Source organism: Macaca thibetana, chromosome 3 (genome assembly GCF_024542745.1).
Source record: "Macaca thibetana thibetana isolate TM-01 chromosome 3, ASM2454274v1, whole genome shotgun sequence".
In the NCBI taxonomy this organism is placed as follows: Eukaryota; Metazoa; Chordata; class Mammalia; order Primates; family Cercopithecidae; genus Macaca; species Macaca thibetana.
The window spans coordinates 140,050,102-140,065,540 of NC_065580.1; the positions used below are offsets into that span (position 1 = coordinate 140,050,102).

General features: G+C 57.2%; 3 protein-coding genes across 7 annotated transcripts in view; 1 reads left to right on the plus strand and 2 right to left on the minus strand.

The window, feature by feature from the left end:
• ZNHIT1 (zinc finger HIT-type containing 1) overlaps window positions 1-11,649 on the minus strand; it is a 71,880-nt gene extending 60,231 nt beyond the window's left edge. Inside the window, exon 1 of the mRNA XM_050783899.1 lies at window positions 11,646-11,649. The gene's annotated coding sequence lies outside the window, so the exon portion shown is untranslated. The remainder of the gene's footprint in view (window positions 1-11,645) is intronic.
• VGF (VGF nerve growth factor inducible) lies at window positions 5,826-8,893 on the plus strand. Of its 2 annotated transcripts, XM_050783717.1 has the most exons (3): window positions 5,826-6,045; window positions 6,380-6,428; window positions 6,551-8,893. In XM_050783717.1, exon 3 carries the CDS (start codon window positions 6,571-6,573, stop codon window positions 8,416-8,418), a length of 1,848 nt encoding a protein of 615 aa, XP_050639674.1. In that variant the 5' UTR covers window positions 5,826-6,045; window positions 6,380-6,428; window positions 6,551-6,570; the 3' UTR covers window positions 8,419-8,893. The 2 variants fall into 2 exon arrangements, with proteins under 2 accessions (XP_050639674.1, XP_050639673.1); XM_050783716.1 differs by lacking the exon at window positions 6,380-6,428.
• Window positions 10,134-15,439, minus strand: part of AP1S1 (adaptor related protein complex 1 subunit sigma 1) — a 339,237-nt gene continuing 333,931 nt past the window's right edge. For all 4 annotated transcript variants that reach the window (XM_050783896.1, XM_050783897.1, XM_050783895.1 and 1 more), the window contains exons 3-6: window positions 14,546-14,724; window positions 13,848-13,956; window positions 12,122-12,259; window positions 10,134-10,891 (exon numbers count right to left, since the gene is read on the minus strand). In XM_050783896.1, the coding sequence (XP_050639853.1) occupies window positions 10,844-10,891; window positions 12,122-12,259; window positions 13,848-13,956; window positions 14,546-14,724 (474 nt within the window). In that variant the 3' untranslated portion in view covers window positions 10,134-10,843. The remainder of the gene's footprint in view (window positions 10,892-12,121; window positions 12,260-13,847; window positions 13,957-14,545; window positions 14,725-15,439) is intronic.

Consider the following 15,439-nt stretch of genomic DNA (forward strand, 5'->3'; position numbering starts at 1 on the left):
CTCATCCTCTCTGGATCTCTACGATGCTTAACATCACAGTGCCCATTTTTCTGTCCCTGTTCCTCTTCCTATCACCAGCCTAGTGTGCAATCCAGACAGAGAGAGAGAGAGAGAGAGAGAGAGAGAGAGAGAGAGAGAGAGAGAGATCCTGTAAAATGAAATGTATTTAGATTGCTCCCCCATTTGAGTCCTTGTTCATCTTGTGATGCACTTTCTGAGCCTGCCTCTCTCACTGGGGTTCCCTCCAGCTTTGCACAACGTTGCTATTTCGCAGGCTCCCCCGTGCCCCAGCTCACCCGGGCGCGGGGGTGGTGTGGTTCTGGCTGGAGAGTTTGGTACAGTGGAGGGCAGGTCCCTCAGCCTGGCACAGGGGCTGTCTCCTGGTTCCAACCAGGCCGCCTTCTAGTGCAACTGGAATCCCCACCTCCTGGTATTTCTGGACACCACTCCCTTCCTCTGGATCATTTATGCTTTTAGAACTTTGAGAGTCTTCTATTTAATTGCAAGTAGTAACAGCTGCATCTGCACAGCGCTGTCTCCAATACTGGTTCCCCACATCAAAGGCAGAGGGAGAAAACAGAAGGCTGGGAAAGATCAAAGTGACTTCTAAGTCATTCATAGTAGCTAGGAGCCTCCCAGTGAAAAGAACCCAGGTATCCCAAGCCTAGAGCATGACCTAGAACTTCACTCTGTGTGATGATGTTAGCTCGAGCAATGCATAGGTGCTAGGAGAATGTTGGCAGTGAGTTCGGGGTTCGCTGGGGATGGGATCCAAGATGTGGGCAGAGGTGGACACCAGCAGGTGGAAGAATGTAGACAAGGTGGGGGAGGAGGGGCAACCGCCGCTTCACCACTTGCCCCAGCTCTGGTTTTGCTACTGTGCTGCTCTGCTTGGCTGCCTCCTGTGCCTGGCCACGCTGCCACCCTCCTTGTCAAGGTGACCATGACTGTATGACAATAAAATGGACCTTTTGGTCACCCTCTGTGTCTGTTTCACTTCCCAGTGAAGAGGAATGAGACACATTATCTTCCCTTTTCCCCAGCAGCCTGTATCAGAGAGGATCTCTAAGCCCTGTGGCAATGGGGCTAATGACTCCCCAGGGAGAGGGGGGAGGTGGGGAGGGGTTCTGGGGAGGGCTGCCGGCTGTGCGCCCCTACCCGACCCCTGCCAAGTGGAGGAAAGAAGCCGCTGCTCAGGACCGAGGTGGGCAGCGGCGCGGCCTCCTGACTTGCCCTGGGCCTCGCTTTTCCCTGGACCTGGGAGTCGGCGGCTACTCAATTCTGTGGCATCCAAGTCCCTCTTGGCATCCAAGACCAGCTTCCATCAGCCAGGATCCAGGCCTCTAACCCCCCAGTTCCAGACTCGCCCGTGGCCAGCCGGGCTTGCTTTCCCCTTTTCTAGGTGGGCAACCCGTGGTGGGTGGAGGAGGTGGAGAGAGCCTGGGCACCGCCCCCGCGAGCCTGCTCTGGATCTGCGGAGACTGCGATCCCCCAAAGTAACACGCGGGGGCGCCAGGACGTGCGCGGACGCGGGCGAGGCAGCACAAGGTGGTTTTCGTCCGTGTGAGTGTGTTCGTGGGCGTCTTTGTGTGTCTGCGTTTCTGTACATGTGTGCACGAGTCAGGGGGTGTCTGGGTGGGATGGATTCGGGACAACGTGCCTGGTGTACCCCAGAATCAGGTACCTCAAGTGGTTTTTTTCTGTTGTTTGTTTTTTGATGAGGACGATGCTTGATATGTTACTATGTACGTGTGGACGGGGAGGCAGGCGACTTGTGTGTATTGTCGAGTGTGCACAGCGCAGCCTGTGAGTCCCTGCAACCGCGTCTTGGATTTCTGAAGTCGCATTCCTTGAGGGTTTTGGCGCCCCTCCCTCCACCTGGTAAAAGGAATGAATGAGAACACTTAGAGCACATCTCCATTGCCCTGCACACATCTCCAGCCTAGGTCTGGGTAACTGCTAGGCTAGGTGTGACATTGTGTTTGTGTAAGTGGGTGTGTCTCCGAATCTCAGTGTGATTCTGTAGGACAGTGTGTTGTGTGTGTGACAGGTAGAAGTTGCAAGAGGCTGGTTCAGGATGATTGAAGTGGTTTTCTTTCTCTTGGTGGGTACCACCTTGATGGTGTGTGTGTATCTCTGTGTGTATTTGAGTGTGTGTGTGTGTGTCTCTCTCCAGTGGCTCTCTCCTCGTGTCTCTCCCCATCTCTGTCTCTTTCTCTCTCTCTTTCTTGGTGACTCATCTCTGCGGCGTTGCCCTCCCCCGCTTGCTGGGTCTCCCCTCCCCCACTCAGGAGTGGGTGGGGGTCTGAGGGCGAGTGGGACCTAGGGACTAAAAATCAGGGTGGGCATCGCCTTCCCATCACTCATAATTCCAGACCCTCCCATAGCCCCCAGCCCACCCCTCAGTCCCTTCCCCAGGACTCCCCAGCTCTGGGATGGGGAGGAGATAGGGCAAGATTTTAAATGGGGCAATTTTCAGGGGGCCTTCAGCATCTTCTGTAAGTTCAAAGTGGAGACCCCTTCCCCTCTCATAAAGTGGCCCCTTCCTGCCTGCCCCTCCACCATGGCTGACGCAGTTAAAGGCTGCAGAGGTGAGTCACCGGTTGGGGGGAGGGGGAGGAGAAGAGGGGAACGGTGAGCTTCGGGGTCCACAAGCCCCTGCTCTCTCTTTCTCTCCCAGACCTTCCCAGAGGAAAGACCCAGTGCTCTTCCTCACTCTCCTGGTTTCCCAAATCTTCAGCTTGGATTCCTATGATGCTGGATCCCATCTTCTCCAGCTACCCTCTTGGAGAGAGATTCAGAAACAAATACAAAGAGAGATGATGGATTCACACAAACAAGTCAGAGCCAATACCAGGCATCCCCAACCAGGTCCCCATATCGGCTCTGCCTTTTCCAGCACTCTGTCTCTCCCACTCTCTTCAGTTCTCTTTCTTTTTCTACTGTCTCCCTCCTTTCCCCATCCCAAGAACCTGTGCCCAGTCCAGAAGCCCCTAGAGGCAGCAGGGTATGAAGGGCACAGCTCACCCCCAGTAGAGGGGGGGAGTGTGTGAATGAGCTGACCCAGTAGGGAACTGGGATGGAGAGTGGCAGAAACAGAATGAGTCCAGAGACCATGCAGACAGAGTCAAGACCCAGATTGTGGAATCTCCAAGCTTTTGGTGCCCCAGGCATTCACATCCACCCCGTCCCTCACCACAGGATGACTGGAGCCTTGAGGATGCTGATTTCTGAGAAGTTCTCCTGGGCTTTTGAACTTAAGTGCAGGAAGGGAGGGATGGGGAGTGGGGCCGTGTGTGTGCTTACACATACATGGTTGTGTGCCACCAAGCCAGGCACACTTTTTGGACACCAACGGATGCCCAGAACTGGGTGTGCTCAAAGACTCCAAACTGCACGGGCATACAGGCATGCAGAAGAGATAAGAACCCCCCAACACACACACACATGCACACACACCTGGAAGCAAACACAATCACAGCCACACAGACCGGAAGAGAACATCACGTAGTTAAATTGGAAACACTACCATGCCCATCCACTCTTGATCTGATTAAATGCACAATTGCTTCCCCCAATTCCCTTTATTTTTCTCCCCACTCCCAGCCATGTATCTCATTCATCTCCACACACACATAAACACACATGCACAAGCCATGTACATGTACACGCAGGTGTGTGTGCACACACAAGCCCACAGGCAAATACAGTTTCTCTAGGTGCCTGTCTCCTCTCCTCTTGCAACTTGGTCTCTAATCCCCATCAGCTACTCAGTCAGCCCCCTTGGCTGGCTCCCTCCCCTCTCCCTTCTCTCTTGAATGGCTTCCCCTCCCCCTCTCCAGATGTCTGAGCCATCTCTCTCTGATTCATCCTCCTCAGGAAGGTAACGTGACCCCCTCCCCATCCCACTGCTCTCTGTATCCAGGCTGGGAAGATGAAGGGGAGATGGGGGGCAGGGAGAGGAAGGAGGGGAGGCCGTGGCTAGTTGTGTGTGGGGATGGGAGGCATTGCCTCGGGGTCTCCTATCCCCTCTTTTCCCTCCTTTCTTTGGAATTTCCACTGTCACCTTGGTTCTCAGTTTTTTTTTTCTCCTTTAGCTTGCTCCTTCTACCTGTTCCAGATCCCTTCATTCCTTCCTCCTCCCCTGCCATCTCTTCTCTCTTTTCTCCCTCTCCACTCCTCCCCATTTCTTTCCCCGCAGAGCTGATGGGCTTTCTTCTGGGAAAGTCGAGCCACTGATGGAAGCGAGAAGCCACTGCTGGTTATAGAGAGAAAACACGTGAGTGTGTGTGTAGGGAGGGGGAGGTTAGAAGGAGGGTCAGTGCCAGGAAGAGGTGAGGAGGGGGGCGAGGACCATTTCTGAAAGAGTCTCTAAGCCCCTGACAGGCAGCCCTGACCTCGGTTTCCAGAGTCTCAGGGTGCGGGTGCCCTGCGTGTGCCCACGAGCACCCCTGTGTCCGCAGTTCGTGTGTGTTTGGCGTGTGTCATTGTCATTCCCCCCTTCCCTGCCCACGCCCCCGCACCGCTCTCTGCCAGCACCGCAGCCCCCTCCAGGCTTCCTCCCTCCCTCCCCTTCATTCCTGCAGTGGCTGCCCCCCTTGCCACCCTCTCCTCTCCCCTGCCCCCTCCCCATTTCCGTCCTCCCCCCCACCCCCGCCCACGGCTGGTCTCCCTTCACCGGACCCAGCTCGCTGATGGATTCTCTTTGCGCAAATCTGTGCGTCATCGCCCCCCACCCCCGGAACCTCTAGCTGTCCAAGCCCCCAGCCCCAACCTCTCTGGCAGGAGATACGGTCGAAGGGGCTGGCGGCAGAGAGGGGCTATCTCTGACGTTGCAGGCCCCCCTCCCATCGCGTTCAAACCTTCCCTTTAAGCGGTGGAGAGAGCTGGAGTTGAGTCACCCCCCACCTGCGCAACCCCCTCCCCACCTGGTCTGGTCTCGCCCTCCAAATGTCCTTGGGGGAGGGGAGCGGCAGGAGGGAAAGCGACGGGGGAGGGTGGGAAGAGATGGGCTAAGGAGGCACAGCAGGGGGCCTTGACACAAGCGGCAGTCAGGGGACAGAAGGACAGACACACCTTTTTCTCCAGACACAGCACGGGTCGTGAAACAGACACGACCCAGAGGCACACACATGCTCATTCTTTCCCCCTTCTCTTCCGACTCGGACCCTTCCCGATGGGATTACCAAAACCGCAAGATCCACCCATCTGACCCTGCCAGGGGGCTGCCACCCGCACCGCTGATCCGCGGACAGCGCCTGCAGGCGCGCAGATCTGTCCCTCCGCGCTCAGGTTCATGCCGTCCTTGGGCGCGTGGTCTTGGGGTAGGGAACTCGCCCCCTCCTCGGCTCTTGAATCTTTATCCTTCCCCTCCCCAGTATTGATCTCCCACTGGTGTCCAGTCAGACGCTGGGGCTGCCCTTTTTCTATTCCACTCAGCAACGCGGGCTCCATCCAGCAGCTCCAAGTTGCTCTGCAACCCACCCTCCCGCCTTCCAGCGCCTCTGCATCCACCCTTCCATTCATTCTCCCATTCATTCATTCATCCTTTTCTCTTCGTCCCTCCTTCATTCATTCATAGCCCCCCGCCCTGCCCGCTTCAGCATTTCATTCATTCATTCATTCATTCATTTCCCGGAGCTCCGCTAGCGCACACCCCTTCAGCCGAAGGCCCGAGCGCGCAGGCGCAGGCCGGGAGAGGCAGGCACCCTCCAATCATAGGGCGTCCTCCCTCCGCCGGGCGCCCGCCCGCTTCCCCATGAATGAACATTGACGTCAATGGGGAGGGGCGCGCCCACGTGACCCCGCGCGCTCCCCTTTATAAGGCGGTGGAGGCGCGGGCGCTGTCCAGCGTGCTGAAGCCGGAGCGAACGAGCCGCCCGAAGCCGCGCCGACCCAGCTGAGCCCAGCCCACGGGACGCCAGACCTCGACCGTCGCTCGTATCCCGGCCACCGCTCCGAGCCGAGGCGGACGCGTCCCGATCTTCCCCTGTCCCCACCCCGCCCCGACCCTCCTCTCCACCTCTCGCGTCGTGACACCAGCTGGTAAATACTCCGCTGTCCGTCCCTCAAACCCTCGGCAGCCGTGGGCGTGAGGGAGGGTTCTCTCTCCTCTCGATGCGGGTGTTGCAAACACAGCAGGGAGCCCCCTGGTAAGGGTCCCCGGTAAACGGGGGAGTCGCAGCTTTTTCTCTCGCTGCTGAAGTCGCCCACGCACCATCCGGGGAGTCCTACGGGGAGGGAGCAGAGATTTTTTTTCCCCCATATTGCTGCTGCTTAGTACGTGGGCGATGGCAGTGAGATGGCTCAGGGAAGGGGGCGAGGAGACCCTGGGTAAGCGAGGGCTTCGGTGGTTATTTTCCCATTTACACGGCTCCAGAGATCGGCACAACATCTTCCTCCTTTGCTCCTAAACGTTCCTCTTCTGGGTAAGGTTTGGGGGATCAGGGAAGCCCCGGGTTTCCTGCTGAAAGGTGGGGGAAGGGAACGTAGACCTAGAGAGGGGAATTCTTACAGAAATCCTCTTTTTTTGGTCCCTTCTATTTTTCAGTCTCCGGCAGCCCCTTGGTCATGAAAGCCCTCAGATTGTCGGCTTCGGCCCTCTTCTGCCTTCTGCTGATCAAGGGGTTAGGGGCAGCACCCCCGGGTCGCCCTGAGGCGCAGCCTCCTCCCCTCAGCTCTGAGCATAAAGAGCCGGTAGCCGGGGACGCAGTGCCCGGGCCAAAGGATGGCAGCGCCCCAGAGGTCCGAGCCGCTCGGAATTCCGAGCCGCAGGACGAGGGAGAGCTTTTCCAGGGCGTGGATCCCCGGGCGCTGGCCGCGGTGCTGCTGCAGGCACTCGACCGCCCCGCCTCGCCCCCCGCACCAAGCGGCTCCCAGCAGGGACCGGCGGAAGAAGCCGCTGAAGCTCTGCTGACCGAGACCGTGCGCAGCCAGACCCACAGCCTCCCGGCGCCGGAGAGCCCGGAGCCCGCGGCTCCGCCTCGCCCTCAGACTCCGGAGAATGGGCCCGAGGCGAGCGATCCCTCCGAGGAGCTCGAGGCGCTAGCGTCCCTGCTCCAGGAACTGCGAGATTTCAGTCCAAGTAGCGCCAAGCGCCAGCAGGAGACGGCGGCAGCAGAGACGGAAACCCGCACGCACACGCTGACCCGAGTGAATCTGGAGAGCCCGGGGCCAGAGCGCGTGTGGCGCGCTTCCTGGGGAGAGTTCCAGGCGCGTGTCCCGGAGCGCGCGCCCCTGCCGCCCCCGGCCCCCTCGCAATTCCAGGCGCGTATGCCCGAGAGCGGGCCCCTTCCCGAAACCCACAAGTTTGGGGAAGGAGTGTCCTCCCCCAAAACACACCTAGGCGAGGCACTGGCACCCTTGTCCAAGGCGTACCAAGGCCTGGCCGCCCCGTTCCCCAAGGCGCGCCGGCCGGAGAGCGCACTCCTTGGCGGCTCCGAGGCGGGCGAGCGCCTTCTCCAGCAAGGGCTGGCGCAGGTGGAGGCCGGGCGGCGGCAGGCGGAGGCCACGCGGCAGGCCGCGGCGCAGGAAGAGCGGCTGGCCGACCTCGCCTCGGACCTGCTGCTCCAGTATTTGCTGCAGGGCGGGGCCCGGCAGCGCGGCCTCGGGGGTCGGGGGCTGCAGGAGGCGGCAGACGAGCGAGAGAGCGCAAGGGAGGAGGAGGAGGCGGAGCAGGAGAGACGCGGCGGGGAGGAGAGGGTGGGGGAAGAGGATGAGGAGGCGGCGGAGGCGGAGGCAGAGGCGGAGGAGGCGGAGAGGGCGCGGCAGAACGCGCTCCTGTTCGCGGAGGAGGAGGACGGGGAAGCCGGCGCCGAGGACAAGCGCTCCCAGGAGGAGACGCCGGGCCACCGGCGGAAGGAGGCCGAGGGGGCAGAGGAGGGCGGGGAGGAGGACGACGACGAGGAGATGGACCCGCAGACGATCGACAGCCTCATTGAGCTGTCCACCAAACTCCACCTGCCAGCGGACGACGTGGTCAGCATCATCGAGGAGGTGGAGGAGAAGCGGAAGCGGAAGAAGAACGCCCCTCCTGAGCCCGTGCCGCCCCCCCGTGCCGCCCCCGCCCCCACCCGCGTCCGCTCCCCGCAGCCCCCGCCCCCGGCCCCCGCCCCCGCTAGAGACGAGCTACCGGACTGGAACGAGGTGCTCCCGCCCTGGGATCGGGAGGAGGACGAGGTGTACCCGCCAGGGCCGTACCACCCTTTCCCCAACTACATCCGGCCGCGGACACTGCAGCCGCCCTCGGCCTTGCGCCGCCGCCACTACCACCACGCCTTGCCGCCTTCGCGCCACTATCCCGGCCGGGAGGCCCAGGCGCGGCGCGCACAGGAGGAGGCGGAGGCTGAGGAGCGCCGGCTGCAGGAGCAGGAAGAGCTGGAGAATTACATCGAGCACGTGCTGCTCCGGCGCCCGTGACCGCCCCCCCGGCCCCGCCCCCGCGCGCCCCCGCCGCGCGCGCCGCCGCCCCCCTCCGTGTCGCCCGCTCCCCCTCGGTGTTTGCATGCGACCCGGCCCCGCCCCTCGGCCCCGCCCCCGTCCCCGGGCTGCGCCGGGACCTGCCAGACCCCCTTCCCGGGTCCAGAGCCCGAACTCCCAGAGCTCACCTGCGGGTGACCCGGGGCCAGCCCAGGACGGCGGGTGGTTTGTGCGAGTTCCCTCCCCACGCGGGGCCCCAGCCCCATCAAGTCCCTCTGGGGACGTCCCCGTCCGAAACCGGAAAAAAGCAGTTCCAGTTAATTGTGTGAAGTGTCTGTCTCCAGCCCTTCGGGCCTCCCACGAGCCCCTCCAGCCTCTCCAAATCGCTGTGAATTGACCCCTTCTTTCCTTTCTCTGTTGTAAATACCCCTCACGGAGGAAATAGTTTTGCTAAGAAATAAAAGTGACTATTTTATTAGGACTTTGTTCTCGGTTATTCACCCGTCCCCTTGGGCCTGTGTGGTCCTTCCCAAGGGGCGGTGAGGGAAGCGCCAGCCACAGTCCCCATGTCCTCCTGCTTCCTGCCCCCAAACTAAGGCGAGGGGTAAGTGGGGAAAGTCTGAAACTGTTTTTAGAGGAGGATATGGCTTGCACCCATTAAAAAACCCGAAATTCCACTTCCAGCTTGGGGGATGGTGGGAAAGTCATCTTTCCCCCGGGCTTGACAGAGAGAGGCCCAGCGGAATGCAATAAAAGAGCCAATTGTCTGCGATGAGTCCAGCCACCTCTGATTCAAAAGAAAAAGGCGACCCGCAGAAGGTGCCACAGCTCTGGGCGCCACTCGGCTCCTTCTTCCCAAGATCCTGGGGCCACACGGGTTTAATGCCAGAGCTTCCTGTTTTCACCCACCCACCTCCCTCTACTGCTCCCTAAACTCCTGGTCCTAGGTACTTTGCAAGAAATGCAGGGAGGAGGGGGTGGCAGCCACAGGGACACCCTGGCTAAAGCCACTTCTTAGCTTTTTTTTTTTTTTTTTTTTTTTTTTGAGACAGGATCTCACTCTGTTGCCCAGGCTGGAGTGCAGTGGTGCAATCACAGCTCACTGCAACCTCGACTTCCTGGGCTCAGGTGATCCTCCTACCTCAGCCTCCTGAGTAGCTGAGACTACAGGTGTGCACCATCATGCCCAGCTAATTTTTGTATTTTTTTTGTAGGGATGGGGTTTTGCCATGTTGCTCAGCTGGTCTGGAACTCCTGGGTTCAAGCGACCTGCCCACTTTGGCCTCCCATCTTAAGCCTTTTCTAATCACAGGTACTTGTGAACTGATTCAAATAAAACTAAACCGGGCAAATGAAATCGCCCATAACAGACCCGCATCCTGAAGAGTTGTTCCTCCTTCCGTAAAGGCAGCTCAGGGAGTTGGGGGCAGCCTGTTTGGAGACTCATTGGGCATTAAAATCCGTTTAAGGTAGGGTGGCCAGATAAAATACAGGAAATGGAAATTTGAAATTCCAGATAGACAACGGATGAAGTTTTAGAGTTCAATGTGTCCCAAACATTGCTGGGACACATGTATCCCCAAAATGATTTGTGTATCTGAAATTCTCATTTAACTGCGTGCTCTCCCTTTCTTCCCAAGGCTGGCAGGATCCCCTTGGCCTCCCGATGATGCCAGCAGCCCTGCCTTCCTTCATGGAGCCCGAGGCCAGCAAAGTCCAGAAATGCTTTTCCTTTTATTTCAGAAGAAAGGAAATAAAGGCAGACACTTCCCCCTCCCCACCCCTCCCAGCTCCTGCCTCACCCAGAACTGGAGTGAAAGAGGGACAAGGCCAGGACCAGGGTCCCATAAAGCTCGCCCTTCCCCCAACCCTTCCTTCCCTCAAAGTGGCAAGGTTAGAAAAAAATTAACTATGTTGTTCCTCCCTGGCACTGGATAGAAGCCCCACTGCAGCCAAGGAGAAAGAGAGGGGTCTGGCTCCCCTCCCAGGCAGAGAAGCCGCCCTGGCTGGCTAGGGGGAGGGTGGAGGTAGGTTACGGGGCAGAGAGGAAGAGAAGTGCCCTGAAAACCTTTTCCCTTTAACCTGACATATTTATATATTTACAGTTATTAGGGAGGGAAGGACGTCTGGGATGACATCAGTTCTGCAAAGGCAGGGAATAAAAGCCAAATAGCACCCCCATCTGGGTCACATTTTCCTGCCTCCTAGCTCCTAAAACCTTTGGTGGGTAAAGGGGAAAGTGGAGGTAGGGGGTGGAGGGAGGGAATGTTTGAAGGGCCTGAGCCCACAGCTCACTCTGAAAGAAGGTGAGGCAGCAGAGGAGGGGCAGCCGAGTCCCACCAAGAATAGGGCCCTGGGCAGAGGAGAAGCAGCCGTTCCCGCCATGCTGCCAGGACCCCATCGCCATGCCCCAGCCCAGCGGGGGCTATGCCAGACCCATCTCCTCCAGCACACTCCGCGGCGACTCATCCTCCTAAGGCAGAGACAGACAGAGGGTGACGCACAGACACCAGGAGAGGCCGACAGGGTGGGCAAGACAGCAGTCACGAGGAAGAGTCAGACGGGGGAGGCACAGACACGGGGGAGGGGGAGAGAAGCCAATGTGAGCCCAAGGCTGGACCAGTGAGCCCTTCAGGGGGCGTCACCACCCAGAGAGCCCAAAGCTGGGAGCTTGGTGAGCAGGGGCCCCGCCTTGACACCTGGGAGTAAAGGGAGTGAAGCCGGGACAAGGAGGTGGGGGATCTTTCTGGGGCCCTGGGGGGTACAGATGGCTGGGTCCTGTTTTTCAGAGTCGGGTGAGGCAGTGGGAGGTGAGTGCCAGGTCCCTGAGGGAAGGTGAACGAGGCAGCAGGGAGATGCGTCATTAGGGTCTGAGCGCAACACTGGTGACACGGTGGGTGTGAGTGCCAGGCCGTGTGTGTGTGTGCCAGGGTGCGTATATGCGAGTGTGTGGGAAGGTGAAGCTCAACCAGTGAGGTGGCAAGTTCAGCTCTGCCCTCTCTCCCACTGCAGAGATGAGCCCCCCCCTCACCCCCCATCTCTCCCCCTCCTCAGAGCCAGCTCAGGCCGGGCTCGCTCATCACTGCAGATTCCGGTGACTCATCTCCCTGCACCAGGGCTCGGTGATGGCACAGCAGAGAGGGGGCAGGCAGTAATGGGGTGAGAGCGGGGGCGCTGGGGAGCAGGGAGAACCAACATCCAGGTGCCCTCTGCCCCAGCCCCCAAATCCCCATAGCCTTTTCCTCCTGAGATGCAGAGGCTTTGGAGTATGTGTGTGTTGAAAAAAAAAAAAAAAGGGGTAGGGGAAGAAACCAGGGAAGAAAAGAATGACCTACCAGGTGCTCCTTCTCCAATTCTCCAAGCAACCCTTAACTCCAAAGCAAACCCTTAACCCCTTGGCGTTAAGCCTTGCTCAGAGAATTGGACAAAGGAGACTGGGTGGCCATGAGACATCTGGGGGCTTGGGGGAAGGACAGAGCTTGGAATGAGGGGTGCACAGGTGGGCTATCTGCCACCCTACCTCCCACCCCATGGGGTCAGGGCTTGAGGGTAAGCTGGAGAGCCGGGCGTAGTGGGGGTCAGATACCACAGGGAGGGGGGGCCCTTGGTGACGATGGGCAGGACAGGCAGGGCGTCCAGGGGAGGGAAGGCCCTGTCCACCACTGTGAGCTTCCTCCTCCTCCTCACTGTCCCTGGCCCATACCTCCTGCAGTAGGTCAGCCTGCTCGATGGCTTTCAGCACACTCTTCTTGGAGGTGTCCTGGACATCCCCCCCCATCAAAAACTCATCCAGGATGAAGTAGGCCTTCTCAAAGTTGAAGATGATGTCCAGCTCACACACCTGGGAGGGCGGGGAGAGGCTGAGTTGAGCATGGAGGGTCAACTGGAGCCACTTCCTTTTCTAGACAATGCCTCCCACCTTGGGTTCTGCCCTCAACCCCCAAGCCTTAGTAGTTGGTTCAGCTTTTTCACTTTTTTTGTTTTGTTTCGTTATTTTGTTAGAGACAGGGTCTCTTGTTCTGTTTTCCAGGCTGGAGTGCAGTGGCATGATCATAGCTCACTGCAGCCTCGAACTCCTGGGCTCAAGTGATCCTCCTGCCTCAGCTTCCTGAGTAGCTGGGATGACAGGTGCACGCTATCATGCCCAGCTAATTTTTAAAATATTTTGTAAAGACAAGGTCTTGCCATGTTGGCCAGGCTGGTCTCGAACTTCTGGCCTCAAGTGACCCACCTGCCTCGGCTTCCCAAAGTGCTGGGATCACAGGCATGGGCCACCGCACCTTGCCTTGGATCAGTTTTTTCCCTCTTCCTCTTGCCTCTTTCCTCCTGATCATGAAACATTAGTTGCTTTATCTACCCTTGCTTGTGGTTCCCCTTGCCTTCCCCACAAAATCTGTGACGTTGTTCCCACCAAAGGTTGCGGTAGCCCCGCTTCCTAGACACCATGGGGCAGGGAAGGAGAGAATTCTGGATCATGGGGTGGAAGACTTGAGTTCCAAGCAGGGCTCTGCCACTAACCATCTAGCTAAACATGTCCTTAAACATCTCTAAGTCTCAGTTTTCTGGCCTCAAAAATGGAGATACCAACACCTACTGCTAGGATGGGATAAGGAGCAAACAAGAGGACCCAAAAGCATTTTATAAATTGTTAAGTGGGACACAAATTATGGAGTTATTACTACACCCCATCTAAGATCTGAGCTATCCCTCAGATAAGTTAATTCAGAATCTCTGATAGTAGAACGTGGACATTGCTATTCAAAAAAATTCTCCAGAAAATTCCAATGCAAATCCAAGATCAGGAACCAGTGATAAAAATCTGAATATGGGGCCAGGTACAGTGGCTCACGCCTGTAATCCCAGACTTCGGGAGGCTGAGGTGGGAGGATCACTTGAGCCCCAGAGACCAGCCTGGGCAACATAGCGAGACCCCATCTCTAAAAAAAAAAAAAAATACAAAAATTAGCTGGGCGTAGTGGTGTGCACTTGCAGTCCCAGCTCCTCAGGGTACTGAGGCAGGAGGATGGCTTGAGCCCAGAGGTTAAGGCTGCAGTGAGCTATGATTGTGCCACTGCACTCCAGCCATAGGAGGCATTCCTCCAGGTGACGGGGTGAGGCTCTGTTTCTAAAAAAATAAAAATTTAAACTAAACAAAAAATCTGAACTTGGTCTCTGTGTGAAAAGTCCGAGCTAAGCTCTAAGTGGAGATTAACTGCCTGATCCTGCCCCCACTCTCCCCACTCAGGGACGATTATGGGGCATGGTTAATAGGCTTAAAGCTTAAAAAGGGAAATTAATTACTGTTCTTACTGCTCCAACTTCACCTCTCCCCTGAGACTTCCAGAGCAGAGACTGGAGGTGCCTCAAAGTTTGGTAGATTACCAAAGGGGATTGCTGGGAATGGAAACTGGTGGGCAGAGGAGACTTACACTGCCAAAGTATTTGTCTAAGAGCTCCACGTATCGGTGGATCAGCTCCAGTGTGATGAGCTCATTGTCTTGGCCCTCGATGGCGCAGCAGAAGTAGAGGCTGGCATATCTGCGGAGAGGAATGCATGAGACATGCTACAAGCTTGCTTCAGGACCCAGGCATTCTGGGCTCAAACCTCCCACCAGCCTGGGGGTGGTCTGTGCCCTGGCTGGCCACAGGTGGGGTGGCCCCAGGGCATGTAAAGAATAACTCATTTGCCTCTTTGTGCTGTCTTTAAAACACTCAAAGAATGCACACTTTTTCCTTCCTGCCCTCTGACCTCCTAAGTCTGACTCAGCAAAAACCTGAGCCAAGTAATTTACCTGCTCCGAAGAGAAGGAACTGGAAAGGGTGTGTGCGCGTGTGTGTTAGGAAAAGTAGGGCAGGACCGACTGCAAGGGACATGTGCGGTGGGGCAAGATAGGGCCCAAAGGGACACGTGAGTGAGGCAGGTGTTGCGCGTGAGCAAAACCAAGTGGTAAACAAGAACTTATTTAAGAGTTTGGGGGGGGAAAAAAAGGAAGCTGACATTCATCACTGTCCTCCAGAGGTCCTCAGCTCCCAGGTCTCCCTGACCTAAAGGATGACCATTTCTCAGCCATTTTAACCCACTGCCCAACTCGAATCTAGGCAGGTCTGAAAGTAGGTGGGGAGTCACCTCTTATAGACAACTTTGAGGTCCCTCCACTCCAGGAAGCTGCACATCTTGGGCTTGCGAGCCAGGACAACCTGCATAAGCTCCCGCACCATCTTCTTCCGTTCCTTGTCCGAAGTGGCCAGGTACCATTTTTGCAGCCGCAGTTTTCCCTGCCGGCTGAATAGCAGCATGAATCGCATCTGCGGGGGATGGGAGGGCAGAACCAAGGGTAAACACATATTCCCCAAACTCATCCCGGCTAATTCTTCTCTACTTTCTTCCAACATCCAGCCCCTTGCTCTCAATGCTGGGTATTTCCACCAGCAGGGGGAAGTCAGAGCTTCTGAGTCCATCATTTGGGTTCAAATCCTGGCTCTACTAGTTATGCAGGGCCTTGGGCCAATTACTACTGTAAGTCTCTGGGCCTCAGTTTCCTTATCTGTAAAATGGACATCGTACCTGCCTTGCACAGTTGTTGAGACTAAATGAGTTAATATATGCAAGTCCCTAGCACAGGCAGGCAGTATAACATGTTAGCTATTATTATTTTTTTTGAGACAAAGTCTCTCTCTGTCACCCAGGCTGGAGTGCAGTGGTGCGATCACTGCTCAGTGCAATCTCCGCCTTCTGAGTTCCAGTGATTCTTCTGCCTCAGCCTCCTGAGTAGCTGGGATTACAGTCATGTGCCACCACACCCAGCTAATTTTTGTATTTTTAGTAGAGACGGGGTTTCACCACGTTGGCCAGGCCCTGGTCTCGAACTCCCAACCTCAGGTGATCCGTCCACCTCGGCCTCCCAAAGTGCTGGCATTACAGGTGTGAGCCACTGCACCCGGTTGTTAGTTACTATTATTATTACCATGATTCCCTGACCTCTTGCTTACTGGTTCTGCTTTCTAAAGGTAAGTAAAATGC